The 18257-nt window shown below is 46.4% G+C and overlaps 2 protein-coding genes across 2 annotated transcripts in view; one reads left to right on the top strand and one right to left on the bottom strand.

Moving 5' to 3' along the window:
- Positions 1 to 5689, top strand: part of iyd (iodotyrosine deiodinase) — a gene marked incomplete at both ends in the record, with an annotated part of 12769 nt that extends 7080 nt beyond the window's left edge. The window contains 2 exons of the mRNA XM_084083561.1: positions 1593 to 1749; positions 5507 to 5689. Of these exons, the coding sequence (XP_083939687.1) occupies positions 1593 to 1749; positions 5507 to 5689 (340 nt within the window). The remainder of the gene's footprint in view (positions 1 to 1592; positions 1750 to 5506) is intronic.
- The window catches only part of LOC311063058 (pyrin-like), a gene marked incomplete at its 5' end in the record, with an annotated part of 670464 nt that overhangs the window by 163451 nt on the left and 488756 nt on the right, over positions 1 to 18257 (bottom strand). The window lies entirely within an intron of this gene.

The raw sequence follows: 18257 nt of genomic DNA, 5'->3' as shown, positions 1-18257 counted from the left end.
TTCATTGTAGCACTCTCTCACAGTGACACATTTCATTGTAGCGCTCTCTCACAGTGACACATTTCATTGTAGCTCTCTCTCTCACAGTGACACATTTCATTGTAGCTCTCTCTCTCACAGTGACACATTTCATTGTAGCTCTCTCTCTCACAGTGACACATTTCATTGTAGCTCTCTCTCGCAGTGACACATTTCATTGTAGCTCTCTCTCTCACAGTGACACATTTCATTGTAGTGCTCTCTCACAGTGACACATTTCATTGTAGCTCTCTCTCTCACAGTGACACATTTCATTGTAGCTCTCTCTCGCAGTGACACATTTCATTGTAGCTCTCTCTCTCACAGTGACACATTTCATTGTAGCTCTCTCTCGCAGTGACACATTTCATTGTAGCTCTCTCTCTCACAGTGACACATTTCATTGTAGCTCTCTCTCTCGCAGTGACACATTTCATTGTAGCTCTCTCTCTCAAAGTGACACATTTCATTGTAGTGCTCTCTCGCAGTGACACATTTCATTGTAGGCCTCTCTCACACAGTGACACATTTCATTGTAGGCCTCTCTCACAGTGACACATTTCATTGTAGCTCTCTCTCACAGTGACACATTTCATTGTAGCTCTCTCTCACAGTGACACATTTCATTGTAGCTCTCTCTCACAGTGACACATTTCATTGTAGCTCTCTCTCACAGTGACAAATTTCATTGTAGCTCTCTCTCACAGTGACACATTTCATTGTAGCTCTCTCTCAAAGTGAAAAAAACAAAACAACAATAAATCGCTGGCAGTGGTGAGTACATTATGATATTAAACTCTGGCATGGAATGTGTTAAAGACCTGGCCAGGCTGAGGTAGAAAACATGTCTCTATTAGAGTCCCGCCCACATACCTGTTTGGGGCCATATTGAGGCCATTATTGGCCTTTTTTTTTGGGAACCTGCGATTATGCAGCTGCTGTGTCCCGATTTGTAACCACTTTCAACCTGGCGTCCCACTTCTTGGCATGTTATTATAGGTTAAAGTGTTTTCAGAAGTGTTCAAAGAAATTCAAAAAGAGCAGATCTACAAGCTCCCAATGCATCACGGTGCGACACGTTGTGAGGTTGTCGATCGGCTATTTTTGAAGTTATGTATATAGGACTTAAAGGGGAAATCCACCCATTTTCAATATTTAACTGTTTTTTGTGGGTTTAACATTGCAAATTACAACATGATGAGTCATCATGTTGTAATTTGCAATGTTAAACCCACAATCAATCCTCCATTTCAAGGCAACACAGAAAGGGGGGAACTTTTTTCTTATTTCCACACAACTTCTTTATGCTATATTAATGACATAGTTAAATATTGAAAATGGGTGGATTTCCCCTTTAAGTGAAGTTCAGTTTATGTGTGTATCTAATATTTACTTGTTTGCTTGTTCATCGTATGTAATTGAAGTTTCATGTTCTTTTCATTGAATTAATTATAAGTATATATGTTTTGCCTGTTAAGTTAAATATCCTTGAATATAAACTTGAATAGAATCTTAATGTTTTTTGTTTTTTTTAAATCAAACGCATGTCCCCTGCCCATCGCTGCCCCCTGTAGGACCAACTGGGTGAAAGAGTATCTGGACGTGGCTCCATATCTGATCCTGATCTTCAAGCAGACGTACGGAATGCTACCAGACGGCAAGAAGAAGACACACTATTACAACGAGATCAGTGTGAGCATCTCCTGTGGGATTCTACTGGCTGCATTACAGGTAAACACTCTACACCAGGGATCTTAAAGGAGTACCCTAATGTATACGGTAGGAAGGATAAGGATAATTCCTTTTAACAGGTCGTTCATGAAAGTCCTTGCGGTCTTGTTTCCAATGAGAACCTGTGAGCAATTAGGGGTTAAGAGTCTTGCTCAGGGACAAATTTCATTTCATCGACACATATGCTGGCCTGGCCTGGAATCGAACCTGGGGCAACCAGGGCCTTTGGCTCCCTAGGCGGGCTCAGGTAGGAGACACAAAGAGTCTCCTTTGTGTCTCCTACCGGATACATTAGGGTCTTATTATTATCATCAAATTATTGGCTCAGGAATGCGACTAAAACAACAATGTATTAATGTTTCATGGGGTGTGTAATTGATAGGAAATATGTATTTTTTTTGGGGTGAACTACTCCTTTAAGCGTTTTTTAGCCCAAGGACCCCCTAGCTGAGAGAGAGATGAAGCAGGGACCCCCACTATTATAACATTATGTTGCTGATTATTAATCTTAATCAGTCAGTGTATGTTGCATTCATGTGTATTTTCAGACATTTACCCAACCGTCATCAATACTTAGTAGACTTGGTCTTCTTGTCAGGATCTGTGTCTCTGAATCGTATTATGTAGTATTTTTCTCCTTGTACTTTTATTATGTAGTGATGTCCTAGTGTTTCCTGTTTAGCCTAGTTAGTGTTTCCTGTCTCGTCTCACCTCCCTCTGATTAGTTATGTTCTCCACCTGTGTCCTGTTGTGCCCCAGCCAATCCCTGTGTTGATTTGTCTTTGAGTTCACCTGTGTTTTGTTAGTCCTGTGTCTATTTAAGCCCTGTGTTTGTGAGTGTTGCCTTATCAGATTATAAATGTTGTCATGATGTTCTGTTCCAGTCCAGTCCTGTCTCAACACAGAATAAATACTTTGCATTAGACCTTCCTTGCCTGCATTGTTCTGCTTCTGGGTCTTCACCTGTCTCGCACCGTGACAGTATAATCTGATAAAAAATGGACCCAGCAGAACGACGACTTTTCCAGCAAAGGGTAGAGGAATTTGACTCTACAGTGGCTTGTCTCATTGACTCTGATTCCAGAAAGAATACTGAACTATTAGGGAGTATTTCAGAACAACAGCTCTGGTTCAAGGAGAGGCCATGGGTGAGCCATTTCGTCCCTCACCTCACTGTTGTCCGGGAAAGGCTAAATCATTTTCTTCAGTCCAGTTCTGTTGCCCCTGCTCCTCCAATACATATTGGGGCTATGCACCTGCAACCTGCCTGTCGCAAGCCTGTCCTCCCAAAGACCATGAACTACATCTGTAGCCAGGTAAAGATGCCTAGCTACACTGAGCCGGGTCCAGACCAAGGTCCATACATCGGCACCAGCCTGGGTCTGGGTGGTCCTTGTGGGGCTGGTGCTCAGAACATTGCCCTGGGTCGAGTTGCATCTTCTCCCAGTGCCCAGTCGAAGCCTCGTAGGAGGTCTGGTCGCCGCCGCTCCCGTCGCCACCGGCGCACTCCGATATCCAGTGATACAGAGTCATCCCCGCCCAGCGACGACGAGACGCTGCTACTGCCCAGGTCCAGAGAGGCTCCGCTTCAGCCCAGCACCTGTGTGGCTCCGTCGCCGCCTAACGCCAGTGAGGCTTCAACGCCGCCGCCCAGCAGCGCCAGAGAGGCTCAGCCGCCGGCCAGCAGCGCCAGAGGGGCTCAGCCGCCGCCCAGCAGCGCCAGAGGGGCTCAGCCGCCGCCCAGCAGCGCCAGAGGGCATCAGCCGGCGCCCAGCAGCGCCAGAGGGGCTCAGCCGCCGCCCGTCGCCACAGAGGCTACGCCGCCACAGCTCATCGCCGCAGAGGCTTCGCCGCCGCAGCTCATCGCCGCAGAGGCTTCGCCGCCGCAGCTCATCGCCGCAGAGGCTTCGCCGCCGCAGCTCAGCGCCGCAGAGGCTTCTGCTCCACCTGAACCCCTGTCAGCTTCCTCAGCTGACAAACCTAAGCAATCTGAACATTATGAACTTCCACCGGCACTCCAGAGGTCTGTCTTTGCCCCAGTCCCACCGCCCATCAACCCTTTTGTTCCCCGGGTCTCAGGGCCTCAGTTTCCACAGACTGTTACCTCTCCCCAGCCCCCTCTGCTCGGCTCTGGAGCTCCAGGTCTGTCTGCCTGTATGTCTATCTGTATGTCTGCTAGCATGTATGCCAGTCTTCTTGTACGTCTGTCTACTCCCCAGTCTTTTAGTCCCTCTTCTGTCCTGTTTAACCGCCTGTTATGTCAGACCGCCTGTTTATCCGCCTGTCTGTCTGTCTGTCAGTTAGTATGTTTGTCTCTTGGTTTGTCTCATCTTGTGCCAGTCTGTTTGTCTATGTGCTTGTCTGCATGTTTGTCTGTGTGTCTCTCAATCAGTTAAGTCTGTTTGTTTTTGTGTCCGCCTATGTTTAGTTTTTTGTCTTGCCTTGCCCAATGCCAGTCCAATGTTTTTGTCCTGACTTAGTCCTGCCAGTCCAGTTTTTGGTTTTGAGCCCCTCCTTTCCGACCCCCCTCCTCCCACCCTGCTAGGTGTTTTGACATTGTTTTTGGGATGTCTGGAATCCATCCCTTGAGGGGGGGTACTGTCAGGATCTGTGTCTCTGAATCGTATTATGTAGTATTGTTCTCCTTGTACTTTTATTATGTAGTGATGTCCTAGTGTTTCCTGTTTAGCCTAGTTAGTGTTTCCTGTCTTGTCTCACCTCCCTCTGATTAGTTATGTTCTCCACCTGTGTCCTGTTGTGCCCCAGCCAATCCCTGTGTTGATTTGTCTTTGAGTTCACCTGTGTTTTGTTAGTCCTGTGTCTATTTAAGCCCTGTGTTTGTGAGTGTTGCCTTATCAGATTATAAATGTTGTCATGATGTTCTGTTCCAGTCCAGTCCTGTCTCAACACAGAATAAATACTTTGCATTAGACCTTCCTTGCCTGCATTGTTCTGCTTCTGGGTCTTCACCTGTCTCGCACCGTGACACTTCTATTTCTTTCCCTCTACACCAAACCTCTTTGCCGAAAATAGCAGATCTACAAGCTCACAGGCGTTGTGAGCTTGTAGATCTGCTATTTTCAGCAAATGTTCCCCACATAATAGGGATGCCAGGGTTCATGTGGTTAATGTAAACAAAAGAAAGAAAGGGGTCCTGCACCCCCTAATGAAGACCCCTGCTCTAAAATTATTATAAGCAACATAATTATATCAGCTGTGGCATTCTACTGGCTGCCCTACAGGTAAACACTTTTACAATTATTATAATTAACATAATTAACATTATAACGGTATGAATCACTACTACAAGATCAGCGTGTTCATCTCCATCTTACAGGTGAGGGGGGGGGGGGGGTCTCTGTCTGACCGGGGCAGCATTTTTCTTTTTTTTAGTAGCCAATAATGTTTTGCCCCTTTTTCCTCTCCAATTAAGTAGTTATTATGCGAATTAATTCCTCCCCCCACACATGTCTCTGTGTTGTCGTATCCTACCGACTCACCTGCCCGGCTTCCCTCCCCCGAACACGGGCCGTGTAGACGGTCGACAAAGCAGGATGCACCACGGTGGATTCGAACCCACAACCTCTGTGGGTCATCGGTCAATAGGAAACCCGTCTCCTATCGGAGACTGTACTATATTGGCTCAGGAATGTGACAAAAAACAACAAAATGCTTCATAGGGTGTGTAATTGAGAGAAAATATGTAATTTCTTGGGTGAACTACTCCTTTAAATGCCTTCCCGTTTCGTCCAATCAGAACGTAGGCTTGGTGACGGTGACGTCCACCCCGCTGAACTGCGGGCCCCAGCTCAGAGTGCTGCTCAAGAGACCGGCCAATGAGAAGCTTCTGATGCTGCTTCCTGTCGGCTACCCCGCCCCGGACGCCACCGTGCCCGACCTGAGACGCAAGCCCCTCGCTGACATCATGGTGCACGTATGATGATGACATCATCAAACCACATGGCGTCGCGGTGACATCATCAAGTCTATCTGTGTATAGCGTGGCTGTCATGGTGTTTCGCTTATTAAGTTAAATGTTCTTGAATATAAACTTGAATGGAAATGTAAAAGAAAAAAAGAAGAACCTGTCTGCTAATGCAGTGGTTCTCAACCCGTGGGTCGGGACCCCCAGGTGGTCCCCAGGAAAATCAGTAGTAGTTCACCCAAGGAGGAGTAGTAGGAGTAGTTCACTCAAAAAATGACTTGTTTTCTATCAATACACACCCCATGACCAGCGGACCGGTATAAGCAGCGGTTCCGGTAGGAGACACAAAGAGTCAACTTTGTGTCTCGTACCGGAACCGCTGCCGGTCATCAAATTATTGTCTCAGGAATGAGACAAAAGCTAAAACATATCCATGAATTCAACTCTCCATGGGGTGACTATGCGATAGAAAAAAAAGTATTTTTTTGGGGCGAACTATCCCTTCAAGCCAATTTCATGCTTCAGCTATTAAAAAAAAATAGCAGATCTACAAGCTCACAGCGATGTGCTGTGTGCTTGCAGGTCTGATACTTTTGAAACGTTTACTAATCCTTGACAATGTTTGAATAATGAGGATTAATTGTGAACATATTTGAACACAAACATTCTCTTATGAGGGTCCCTGGCACACATTTATGTCAGATGGGGGTCTAAAAAAGACACCACTTGTCCTTCACAGTAATGTGACGTCCCCCCCCCTCCTCTACTATACTGTCATGTTCTCTTACATCTGAACACTGAATGACAGGTCCACACCTGCAAGCAAAAACAATGTGACATAAATAATAAAGCTTATTAAAGCTCTGAGTAATGGTGTGCTGGAGGCTTGTTTATGTTACCGCTTTAAAACGTATAATATGAACATGTTTTGTGGAGACCTTGGATGCTAATGACCTAGAGGACATTAAATGAAGTTCCTGCGTGTGTGTTATAAAATCTTAAAGGACGACTTCACCCATTTTCATATAATTAATAACCCATCTTCATATAATTGGACCTCACTAATGTTCATGATGAAATAGTAAAAAAATAACAATACTCAGTCAGTGTCTCATAGGAGGGCTGTGGACTCTTCAGAAACCCGCCTACCAGTGACATCATCGTTAGGCAGATTATCTTTTTCTAAGAAGATTTTTAAAAAGTATTTCGATTTTTATTTATGCGAGAACAATATGTCTTCCATTACAGCACGCTAATTTTCCAGGAATAGAAAGCCTGCAGTTTCTATTTGCTTGGATTCCCCATCGATGATGTCACTGGTAGGCAGGTTTCTGAACTGTCCACAGCCCTCCTCTGAGACACAGAGTGAGTTGACAAAAATGGTACCAGATTATAATGAGCATTAGTGAGGACCAATTATATGAAGATAAGGTTGAAAATGGGTTAAGTTGTCCTTTACAGCAAGGGTTCTCAACCTTTTCAGGCTGCAACCCCCCCAAAATGATCATATTTGAACCGGGGACCCCCCAAAATAATCATAATGAAGTGGGGCCCCCCACCCTGACAAGCGATTGGAATTGTAGGAGTTAAGGCATTACATTTAGTTTGACTCGGTGTAACAGATAAATATTGTGAAAACAGCAGATCTGCAAGCTCACGACGCCTCGCATTGCTAGGTTGAGAACCACTAGGTTGAGAACCACTACTTTACAGTAGGCCTACTTGAGTAAATGTACTTAGTTACTTTCCACCACTGCCCAACACGATGAAGGCACAACTGCCGTGACGTCACGGTGACGTTCGCTCCGGCGGTATTTCAGGAGAAATCCGAACGCGAACGCAGCACAAAACCGTCTTTCTTTTACATTGAAGCGGAGGGATATATGGGCCTTTATTAATCCCTCAGGGGAGGAACTTCAGTCGCCGAGAGGCAGCTCGGCAGTTAGAAAGGAACAGATACAGAGTTAGTAGAGGTACTGTGAGATACAGAAAAGGGGCAAGCGATACAAAACGCCAGGGAGTCAGAGGAAGAATATAAACGCCATCAGGGCACAATACTGACCCCTTGCTGGCCTGTTCACTGAGAGGAATCTTAACAAGAACCAGGATTCAAAGACGTAAACTTCTAGAGAAGAGAGCGTTACCGCCACTGATCGATTGGCTGATTCAGGGAACATTCTAGAGAAGATAGAGTTACAACCACTGACCGACAGGCTTATTCAGGGAAAATTCTAGAGAAGAGAGAGTTAAAACCACTGACCGACTGGCTGATTCAGGGAACCATCTAGAGAAGATAGAGTTACAACCACTGACCGACAGGCTTATTCAGGGAACATTCTAGAGAAGATAGAGTTACAACCACTGACCGACAGGCTTATTCAGGGAACATTCTAGAGAAGAGAGAGTTAAAACCACTGACCGACTGGCTGATTCAGGGAACCTTCTAACTGACATTCTAGAGAAGATAGAGTTACAACCACTGACCGACTGGCTGATTCAGGGAACATTCTAGAGAAGATAGAGTTACAACCACTGACCGACTGGCTGATTCAGGGACCATTCTACAGAAGAGAGAGAGTTACCACCACTGACCGACTGGCCAATTTATCTTTTTGCTGATCTTCGCTTGGAGACTAAAATGGCTTCCAGGTCGTCTCTTTCGGAGGCCGATTTCTACTGCCCCGTGTGCTACGAGATTTTCAAGAACCCCGTGGTGCTGTCGTGCAGCCACAGCCTGTGCAAAGGCTGTCTCCAGAAGTGGTGGCGAGGGAAGGCCGCGAACGAGTGTCCGCTCTGCAGGAAGGTCCAGGCGAGGCCGCCGCCCTGCAACCTGGCCGTGAAGAACCTGTGTGACATCCTCATGGAGAGGACGCGTCCCAAGAGGAGTCTCAGGGAGGAGGTCCGGAACACGTGGACGGTCGTACGGGAGAAACTGGAGGCCAAGCTGAGCGCGTTGCGGCGCAGGCCCGGCGGCGTGCCGCGGCGCTCGCTGAGGGACCGCTTCAGAAGGTTCATGTATTTCTACAAGAGGAAGAGGAGACTGGGGAGGTTCGCGTCAGTGAGATATAATGATTTTTGATTGATTGAATACTTTATTATTAGTAATACATTAAGTCTTTGACTGCCAGAGTGTTTTCACTCACCTTTTAAAAATCTTAGAATATGTATCTCCAGTATGATCGATCCCCCTTATCACGCGAGCCGCCACGATCATCCGTTCCATAGTTGTGGCCAGTTGAATGCAACCGAAACAGAGAAAAAAGGCCATTCTTCCAGATCGAATAACAAGGAAGTGAACGGGCTGTTTTTTTGCGATCACGTGACCCGCTGCTTCTGTGCTTCATGCACAAAAGGGGTGCAAAGGGGTTCAAAGGGTGCACGTTCAACAGTGGAGAATGCATGGGCGTCCTTAACAAATAAACGCTCTCCACCTGTTTAGAAGCAGATCGCCCACCCCAGACCATTCGTTGCGATCCGGGGCGACCGTGTTTAGGGGCGAGACAATTAGGCGCAGTTGCTCACCCCAGACCGTTCGGTGTGATCCGGGGCGACCGTGTTTAGGGGCGAGATAGTGAAACGGCCGCATCGTTAGCTTGTACAGATTTTCGGAGACTCGACATGGTGCAATGGCTAAATGAGATTAACTTTTGTGTCTCTGGTGGAGAGATTTACTGAAACGCGGTCAATGGCTGTGCGCAATTTGAGATCAATAGCTCCAGGCACCGAGGAGAACCGGGCAGAACTTTTTTTTTACATAAAAATGCGAATAAACAGCTGAGATTTAGTGATATCGAAAAACGGGCTCGCAGTTCCATGCACATGGTAATGGTCAATGGCTGTGCGCAATTTGAGATCAATAGCTCCAGGCACTGAGGAGAACCAGGCAGAAATGTTTTGGGCTTCACAGGTTTGGGCTCAGAGGTTTGTGGAATTATAGGAAGATTAGGGAATGAATGAAATTTTGATTTGGTAGAGGTTAGGTTAAGTAGGGGTTTCAAAGCATAGGTTAGTTTGTTTTATTTATTGATTTTGCACTGGGGTAATTTACTACTTTGTCAAGGTCAAAACAATAAAACTACGTTACGCTAAAACGGAACGCTCGTCCCAAAACACACTGCCCCATCTTTTTTTGCGGACCGAGGCCGCCGCTTTAGACCCGGGGCGAGGGTGTTTCAGGACGACGGTTCTTCTTCTATTCCATTTCTGAATGGAGAGAGGTGCGCATCTCTGCGCAATGGAGAGAAGGACGGCCGAGGTTTCTTTTTTGCTACTCACAACAATGATATGGGAAGCTATTTCGGGCCCTCTTTATAAACTTTGTACCTGGCAGTAAACCGGTTTGATGGCAAAACTGTTTTTTCTAATGGCCACTCATTAACAATTCGGCCGAATGCAAATGAGCCCCATTTGAAAACAAAGGCGACTTTCTGTGGTCGGCTACAACAGAATAGGGTGAGGGGCTGCTAATGTTGTTATGTTGATTTTTTTTTTTTTTTTTTTTTTTTCCTGCCGGATCTCGCCCCTACACAGCGGCAAGCTGGGTTTACAGCCTGGTGCCAAACCCACCGATGCTGCCAGAACTAACTCACAGGCTACGTATAATTTGTGTTGGTGCAACAGAGATTAGTGGGTTCCACATGCTCCTTAAGTAAGGGCATTTCTTATTGGTTAGTGGGCGGCACCTCATTGAGTTACACAGGTGTCCATGTTAGAGGGGTGCCAGTCTTGATTAGAATTGCCCAAGGTAAGATGTGTTCCTCAGCACACTATATTTTCAATAAGAGAGAGTTTACTGTGATACTGTGATGAATACTGGTCATTCTAAACATGCTAAATGTACCTACATGAAGTAGTGATGCTTTGTACATGTTTTCAGTTAGTCGTTTTGACATACCAAACAGTATATTGTTTAAAACAAACTGCTGTTAATTCTGTTGTAGACGTGCTGGCTGGGGCGTGTGTTATACCAAAAGAGGTTTCTGACCAGAGAATTGTGTCTATTCTTACCAGAATAAACTGTCAACAAAGAAGGGGTCTGGAACTTCATTTAAGGTATTTTTGTTTTACTTTACTGGAGTATGTCCATTTTTCAGTACTTTTACTTCTACTCCGCTACATCTCAGAGGCAAATATTGTACTTTTACATTTTACACACTCCACTACATTTTTTTTAACTACTTGCAGATATAAATTATTATATTATAAAACACACTTCTTCTGTCGTATGTCCTTAGACCTTCAGCTCCGTTGCAGCAAGCCAGTCCAGTGTGTCATTGTCTAGGTCAATTAAACCACGATCACCATTAGGTGGCCGGTATTTGGGGCAGCTGGTCATAACGTGTTCCACAGTCTGTTCTGGATCCCCACATTCGCAATGGGCATTGTCTGTGAGACCCCACTTGTGCATTGATGCATTGAAACGTCCAACACCTGTCCTCAGGCGATTGAGGGTTGTCCACTCCTTGCGTGGGAGGTGCTGGCCAGGAACATCTGCTGGGTCCTCGATGTATTTGTGGAGCCTGGATGGTTCTGTTGCCTTCCACTGGTCCCTCCATCTTGCCTTCACCCAGGAAGCCTTGGAGGTGTCCGCTGGTGTTGTGCGGAGCAGTTCCTGGGCCTGTGTGGCAAAGGGGCGCCGGGACTTTAGGCGCACGCGCTGTGGTGTCTCCGTGACGACCTTGTGGAGGAGGTGGGATTCACTCATCTGTGCCTTCCGAGCGAGGGCCAGCGTGGCGGCTTCTCGTCTGACCTCTGCTGGAGCGATTCCAGCGAGGACAGGTAGTTGGTATGATGGGGTGGCTCGTAGACATCCGGAGACGGTCCGTAGGGCGGTGTTGAGGGCAGCATCCAGCTTTTTCACATGAGGGCTACGGCTCCAGACTGGGGCACAGTACTCAGCGGCGGGGAACACCAGAGCCTCGGTGGAGATGCGCAGTGTCTTTGTGGTGGCTCCCCACGTAGTACCGGCTAGACGGCGTATCAATGCGGCACGGGCGGTGGTCTTTCCCTTGACACTGTCCAGGTGTTGTTTGAATGACAGTGTTCTGTCCAGCTTCACCCCAAGGTAAGTCGGGGAGGACTGAGACTGTAGCCGGGCATCTTCAACCATGATGTTAATTTCACGGGTTGCTTCCTTGTTGTAAAGGTGGAACATTGTTGATACGGTCTTCTCAACACTGAGCTTCAGGCGCCAGTTCTTCAGGTATGAAGACAGAATGTTCATGTCCTCAGAGAGGCCCTCTTCTACTGCTTCCCAGGATGGCTTGCTGAGCAAAATGGCCAGGTCGTCTGCATAGCCGTACTTCCTTGATGTTGTTGTGGGTAAGTCGTGGATGTAGATGTTGAATAACATCGGTGCTAGCACTGAGCCCTGTGGGACACCGTTCTTGAGCTTTCTCACCCTGCTGCTTTGGCCGTTACTGGTGTGTAGCCGAAAGCTGCGGTTGCTCAGCAACTCCATTATGAAGCTCACCATGTGCTTGTCTGGGATGGTCTCCAGAAGCTTCATATGTAGCCCACGCAGCCAGACAGTGTCGTAGGCAGCCGTGAGGTCTAGGAAGACGGCACCCGCCTTCTCTCCTGCCTGGAAGCTGTCTTCTATGTCGTGGCACAGAAGGGTCACCTGGTCTGTTGTTGACATACCGCTTCGAAAGCCAGCCTGTTCTTTGGGCAGCTGGGGGTCGATCACTGGGGTGAGGCGTGCCAGGATGAGGCGTTCAAGGAGCTTGAAGGGTACGCACAGAAGTGAGATGGGCCGGTATCCCTTTGGGTCATCGCTCGGCTTGTTTGGCTTTGGCAGGGCGATCACTTTAGCACGACGCCAGATCTTTGGCAGCTTTGAGTACTGGAGGCATGCAGAAAGGAAGGAACAGAGCCAGTCAGTTGCCTTCTTGCCTTGATGTTTCATGTACTCTGGGTGGATGCCGTCTATGCCTGGTGCCTTACCAGTCTTCAGGCGTTGTGTGGCCAGATCGATCTCTTTCGTCGTGAAGTTGATGGATAGGTTGGAATCGCATCCTGGGGCCCTGAGCAGCTCGTGGACTCTTGCTGATGTTGTTCTATTGAAGTCCTTGTCTGCATTAGGGAAGCGGCCATTACTCAGCAGGAGCGACGCGATGGAGTTTGCAGTGATGGGGCACTGCGGAGGAGTTGTTGACCTTCCAGTCAGCTTGTTCAGGGTCTGCCACCCCTGTCGACTGGAGTGTGTGAAGTCAATTGACTCTACTGTCTCAGTCCATCGTTGCCTACGTTTCTCATTTAACCTGCAGAATAGGTCGTCTGCTGCTTTGTCCCTGTCTTCGCTGGTTTGTGCTCCTGTATGGGAGCGAAGAAGTTGTTCACATTCTTCATCCCAGCAGGGGACATAGGCTTTGCGCACACCGCGGGGGATGTTGTCTTTGGCGGCAGCCAGCAGCATTTTGCAGTACGAGTCGTAGGCATCGTTCAAGTTGTTGGGGCACGGGTGTGGTAGACCAACAGCTGCCTTGTTCACTTGCTTAGTGAAGCCTGCCCAGTTTGCTCTCCGGAAGTTCCACCTCTTGACATCCCTCCCTTGCACTGGTTGGACCAAGGATGGGATGGTGATGAGCGACGGTCGGTGGTGTGACCGGGGAAACATGTCCAGGATGCGTCTTACTGGGAGTGACTGGTTGTTCTGCCATTTTGCGAAAGCCAGGTCTGGATTGGTGGTGCTGTTCCATCGTGCAGAGTAGAAGGTGCGTGGCTCCTTTGGGTCGTATAGGAGTGTAGCATCGACAGTTGAGGCCCAGTCTATCAGGAAGTCACCATCAGCGTTGGAGCTGCTGTAACCCCAGTCTGTATGGTGGCTGTTGAAATCACCAGCGTACACGGCAGGGGCTGGGACATCTGGCAGGGACGATGGGACCAGTCTACTGGGTGGTGGTTTGTAGATGTTGACAATGGTGGTGTCTTGCACTTTGGTTGTAATGTATTCTATCTCTGCACCCTCTGGAGATTGTCCGGCGGCTGACCAGGCCATATCTTTGCGGACAAAGGTAGCAATGCCATGATGTTTATTGGCGATGTGGCCGGCCAAGGTGTATCCAGGGACCCTCAGGATGTTCTTATTTTCCTGGTGGGTCTCCTGCAGGGTGATCACTGTCACGTTGTTTTTGCTGGCTATGTGCTCAAGGATGTTGATCTTGGCAATGGTGAGACCTTCGACGTTGAGCTGGAGAAGCGCTAGCGCTGGGGCTGTGGTCGGTGGACGTTGTGAAGACATTTGTTTCGCTTAAAGGGCATGCAACCTTGCAACTACTCTTTAGCTACTTACAGGGGAGGCCACGTGGAGGCTGTCTTCTTCTCCCCCATAATAAAACACACATTAAAAACTTTAGCACTATTTTATACATAGGCTATTTGAAAATAGCCGATCTACAAGCTCTCAACGCGTCGCGATGCGACGCGTTGAGAGCTTGTAGATCTGCTATTTTCAAACATTTTAGTACTTTTACTTTTGGTACTTTAAGTATATTTGGATGCCAATACTTTTGTACTTTTACTCGACTAACATTTTACGATAAAGAACATCAGTCATCTCCTTTTTAAGATAAAAGGGTCAAAGCGTGGCTCTTATCAAATGTTGCAGAATAGTACGGTCACTTCTATTTACCATGAGATCCATTTTATTCATGCCGTAAGTAGTGTAGCTCTAGAGTGTTTTATTTATTGTTGTACTGCCTGTTATTTGTTGTAATCAACATCAAATCAAATGGATTATGTATGTGTTTAATACAGTTCCACAGAAACCACATGCTGTACATGGGAAACAACAAGTCCTCAGGACTGTGTTGTGTTATCCTTTTAGCTCAAATGTCTGACTGTACCTCGTGTTGTTTACATTTCTGTCTCATAAAGTATTCAACCAATCACAAACAGAGCAGCTTTGACCTGGTTTTACAGGACCTTCACTTACTGTTGAACTTCCTCAGGGGAACCACTAGGTGTCAGTGAAGACACATGAGAACACTGTATTTCACTGTGCATCTTCATGACCTAGTTATAGGGAGGGCCAGACTTTGAACCACCCTTGAACCAATCCTGTCCACAATTTACTCAAAGGAAAACAAAACGAGCCCCAGATTTGGAGCTGAATTAATTTAACTCAATTCCAAATATATAGGAGTACTCAAATGTTTTACTTTAGGAAAGTAATAGGCCTATATACAATATGAGTCCATTCCTGCATTCTACTGATGTAACTGTATGTACTCACATGGTAAATATCAAATGTTTATCATTGTGAAACAGTCTGTCATGAAGTGGTGATTAAGACAGTGGCAAGATATACATTAGTAGGCTAATCTAAAAGTATAAAATGCATTGAGGTGGATTGTTTGATGTATGACATCTTTTCATAGTGACCTGGCAACATTCATGCCGTTTTAATATAATTCAGCACCATGTGTTTCAAGTCTCGGCCCTTCACTCACTTTATCAAAGTCAGTATCCTACAGTAGGCCCTCTGGAGGAAAGACATGTTGTTTATCCCAGGAACAACATGCATTATTTGAAACTAGAGGATTGCAGGCCGTGTAGTTAGTAGTGGTGATTATTTTAAACTGGTGGGACCTTTATTCTAAAGACGTCACACGCACGTTGCACGTCTACACCTACAGTACTTATCAGGTCACACAATGGACCTTTAATATGCATCCAGACACGGTCATTCCTACGTTGATTCACACTGTTGACACTCGGCAGCTTCTGTAAGCTTTGGTAAGAGGTCAGAAGAGGTGTGTGAGTGTGCATGTGCATGTCCATGTCCATGTCCATGTCCATGTCCATGTGCATGTCCATGTGCATGTGTGCTCAAAAGACTGGCGGGTCGCTGTGGTACTGTGTGCAAAGAGCACTAGGCACCAGTGGTGTGTGTTCTAGGTTTTTTAGGAGGGTAGTATACCATAATATTATTCCCTCCTACACACGCACACGTATGTACGCGCACGGGTGGTCACTGAATGAAATAACCACTCTATCGTTAAGTTAATGTGTGAATTACTTTGAAACTCCAATGGCCAGCGGTCATTATCACCTCAGGACAATAGCCACACATAAGCCTTCACCTCAGACGCCACATTATCACATGAAACAGACTATTTGAACTGAAGTCTACATTCTTGCTGCCCCCTAGCCCCTCCTCCTGCGTATCAGATACTCTTCCTCAGATGGTTACTGGACAGTAAACGATGTTTTAAAAATGTTCTTGTACGGTATACTACGTACACAGCGTTACACGGTAGAACACACCACTGCTAGGCACCACTGATAGCAGGTACACAATGATCCTAACATCGGTCTAAACAACTTTCAACACACCATGCTGTACATTTGTTGTCAAGAAAAACTAATGTAAAGCCACTTTCAGACATAAACACTGGAACATGTCCGGGGCTTCATGTCAGGACATTGGCCCCGGTTCATTATGCTGGTCGTAAATATGGGTAAATAAAGTTCATAAAGGAGGGCGTATTTTCTGTACTCACAAAATGACATGCAATTCCCAAAGGGGCTCGTATATATCCCTGAGACGTGCGGATGACGTCTTTTGTAGGACTTGACGTCTCATGTCCTACAAAATAAATAAAAAGCGGAGGAATCTGCATCAAGTCTATATTATGCATAGGATACAAGCAATACATTGTTTGACATATGTTTTATTTTTTATATATATGTGTTGACAAAAGTTGGCCACATCCATATTTTATTTGAGATTTGCCACTGTTGTAATTGATTTTGGCATGAAGAATAAAGCATTCTAAAGACATACGCACATTTCAGCCCTGGTAAGACAGCCTCGGAGGTGACTTGAGAACGTGCGCACCTCACGCTCAAAACACAGACAAAAAAAACAGTAATGAATCTGACTGCTAGTGTAGGAATTGTCTTCAATGCCGGGAAGATCAAAATATGGTCGTAAATTCCTTAGTGAATCGGGGCCAATGTCCAGTGTTGGCTGTTCACACATGTAGCGACAGGAGAATGTCTGTTTCAGATGCGTTCACACTTTATGTAAATGGCGTGTGCAGTAGACACACACATTAGCTCCTCCCACATACATTTAACACAGGCACAGCCTAAGGGTGATGCGAGGAATCATTATGCAATCTTTCTTTTTATTTCCTTCCACAGCTCAACGAGCTACAACGTACTTTTAATCACAACGAGCCGTCCTCCTCTGAACTTGAACAGTCTCAACTCAACTGGGAGAACATTGGCCAAGTGCACTGCGGGCAGATGTGACTTATTATAACGTGACTCGTCAGGTGTAGCATGTCCACTCTCTGGGTCACTTTTCTTTTGCACTTTTGTAAGTAAAGGACCATTTTTGCATCTATTTTTATTTTTTAATTTTTCAGTATGCAAGTCTAGCAGTTTCTCACACTGATTCTCCTGCACAGACAACACGTGACAACACATCTATCCAGCACCTTGCACAGCAGACCACACACACACACACGCGCACGCACACACACATCCTGTTTGAGAAAGAAAGGCTTGATATGGAAACATCAGTGGTCTTCGTCTGTGACGCAGGCAGAGTTCTTGCAATCAGAAACCACATCCTAACAAAATAATACTGTTCCACCTGACCCACACACACACACACACACACACACACACACACACACACACACACACACACACACACACACACACACACACACACACACATACACACACACACACACACACACACACACACACACACACACACACACACACACACACACACACACACACACATCGCATCTACACAGACAGACAGACAGACAGAGACACACACACACACACACACACACACACACACACACACACACACACACACACACACACACACACACACACACACACACACACACACATCGCATCTACACAGACAGACAGACAGACAGAGACACACACACACACACACACACACACACACACACACACACACACACACACACACACACACACACACATCGCATCTACACAGACAGACAGACAGACAGAGACACACACACACACACACACACACACACACACACACACACACACACACACACACACACACACACACACACATCGCATCTACACAGACAGACAGACAGACAGACAGACAGAGACACACCATTTATACCTTATAGTGGATGAATTTTATGATTATTATACCTTAGTGGCTGAATTCCCTCCCACAGTAAATAGTACATCAGGATGGTCACTATCACATAGTTACACCCTATAATGCATTTCTCTGAATGAAAAAGGCAGACATTAATTTGGCACGTTTTAATTGTGCGACAGTATCAATGTCACTAACTGTGTGTGTGTGTGTGTGTGTGTGTGTGTGTGTGTGTGTGTGTGTGTGTGTGTGTGTGTGTGTGTGTGTGTGTGCGTGTGCGCAAGAGAGCGTGCGTGCGTGTGTGTGTGTGCGCGAGTGCGTGTGCGATCTTTTTCAACATCAGCAACAACAACAACACCACTGGACTGGCCTTAAACTTCAGGGGAAACTTGCTTGTCTTCCCTCTGCTGATCACTCTGTTTCCCATTCATTTCTAAGGAACACTGCTCTCAATGAGTA

This window comes from Gymnoscopelus microlampas (genome assembly GCF_963454915.1).
Source record: "Gymnoscopelus microlampas genome assembly, chromosome: 16".
NCBI classification, from domain to species: domain Eukaryota; kingdom Metazoa; phylum Chordata; class Actinopteri; order Myctophiformes; family Myctophidae; genus Gymnoscopelus; species Gymnoscopelus microlampas.
This window is presented reverse-complemented; position numbering and strand designations above follow the sequence as displayed.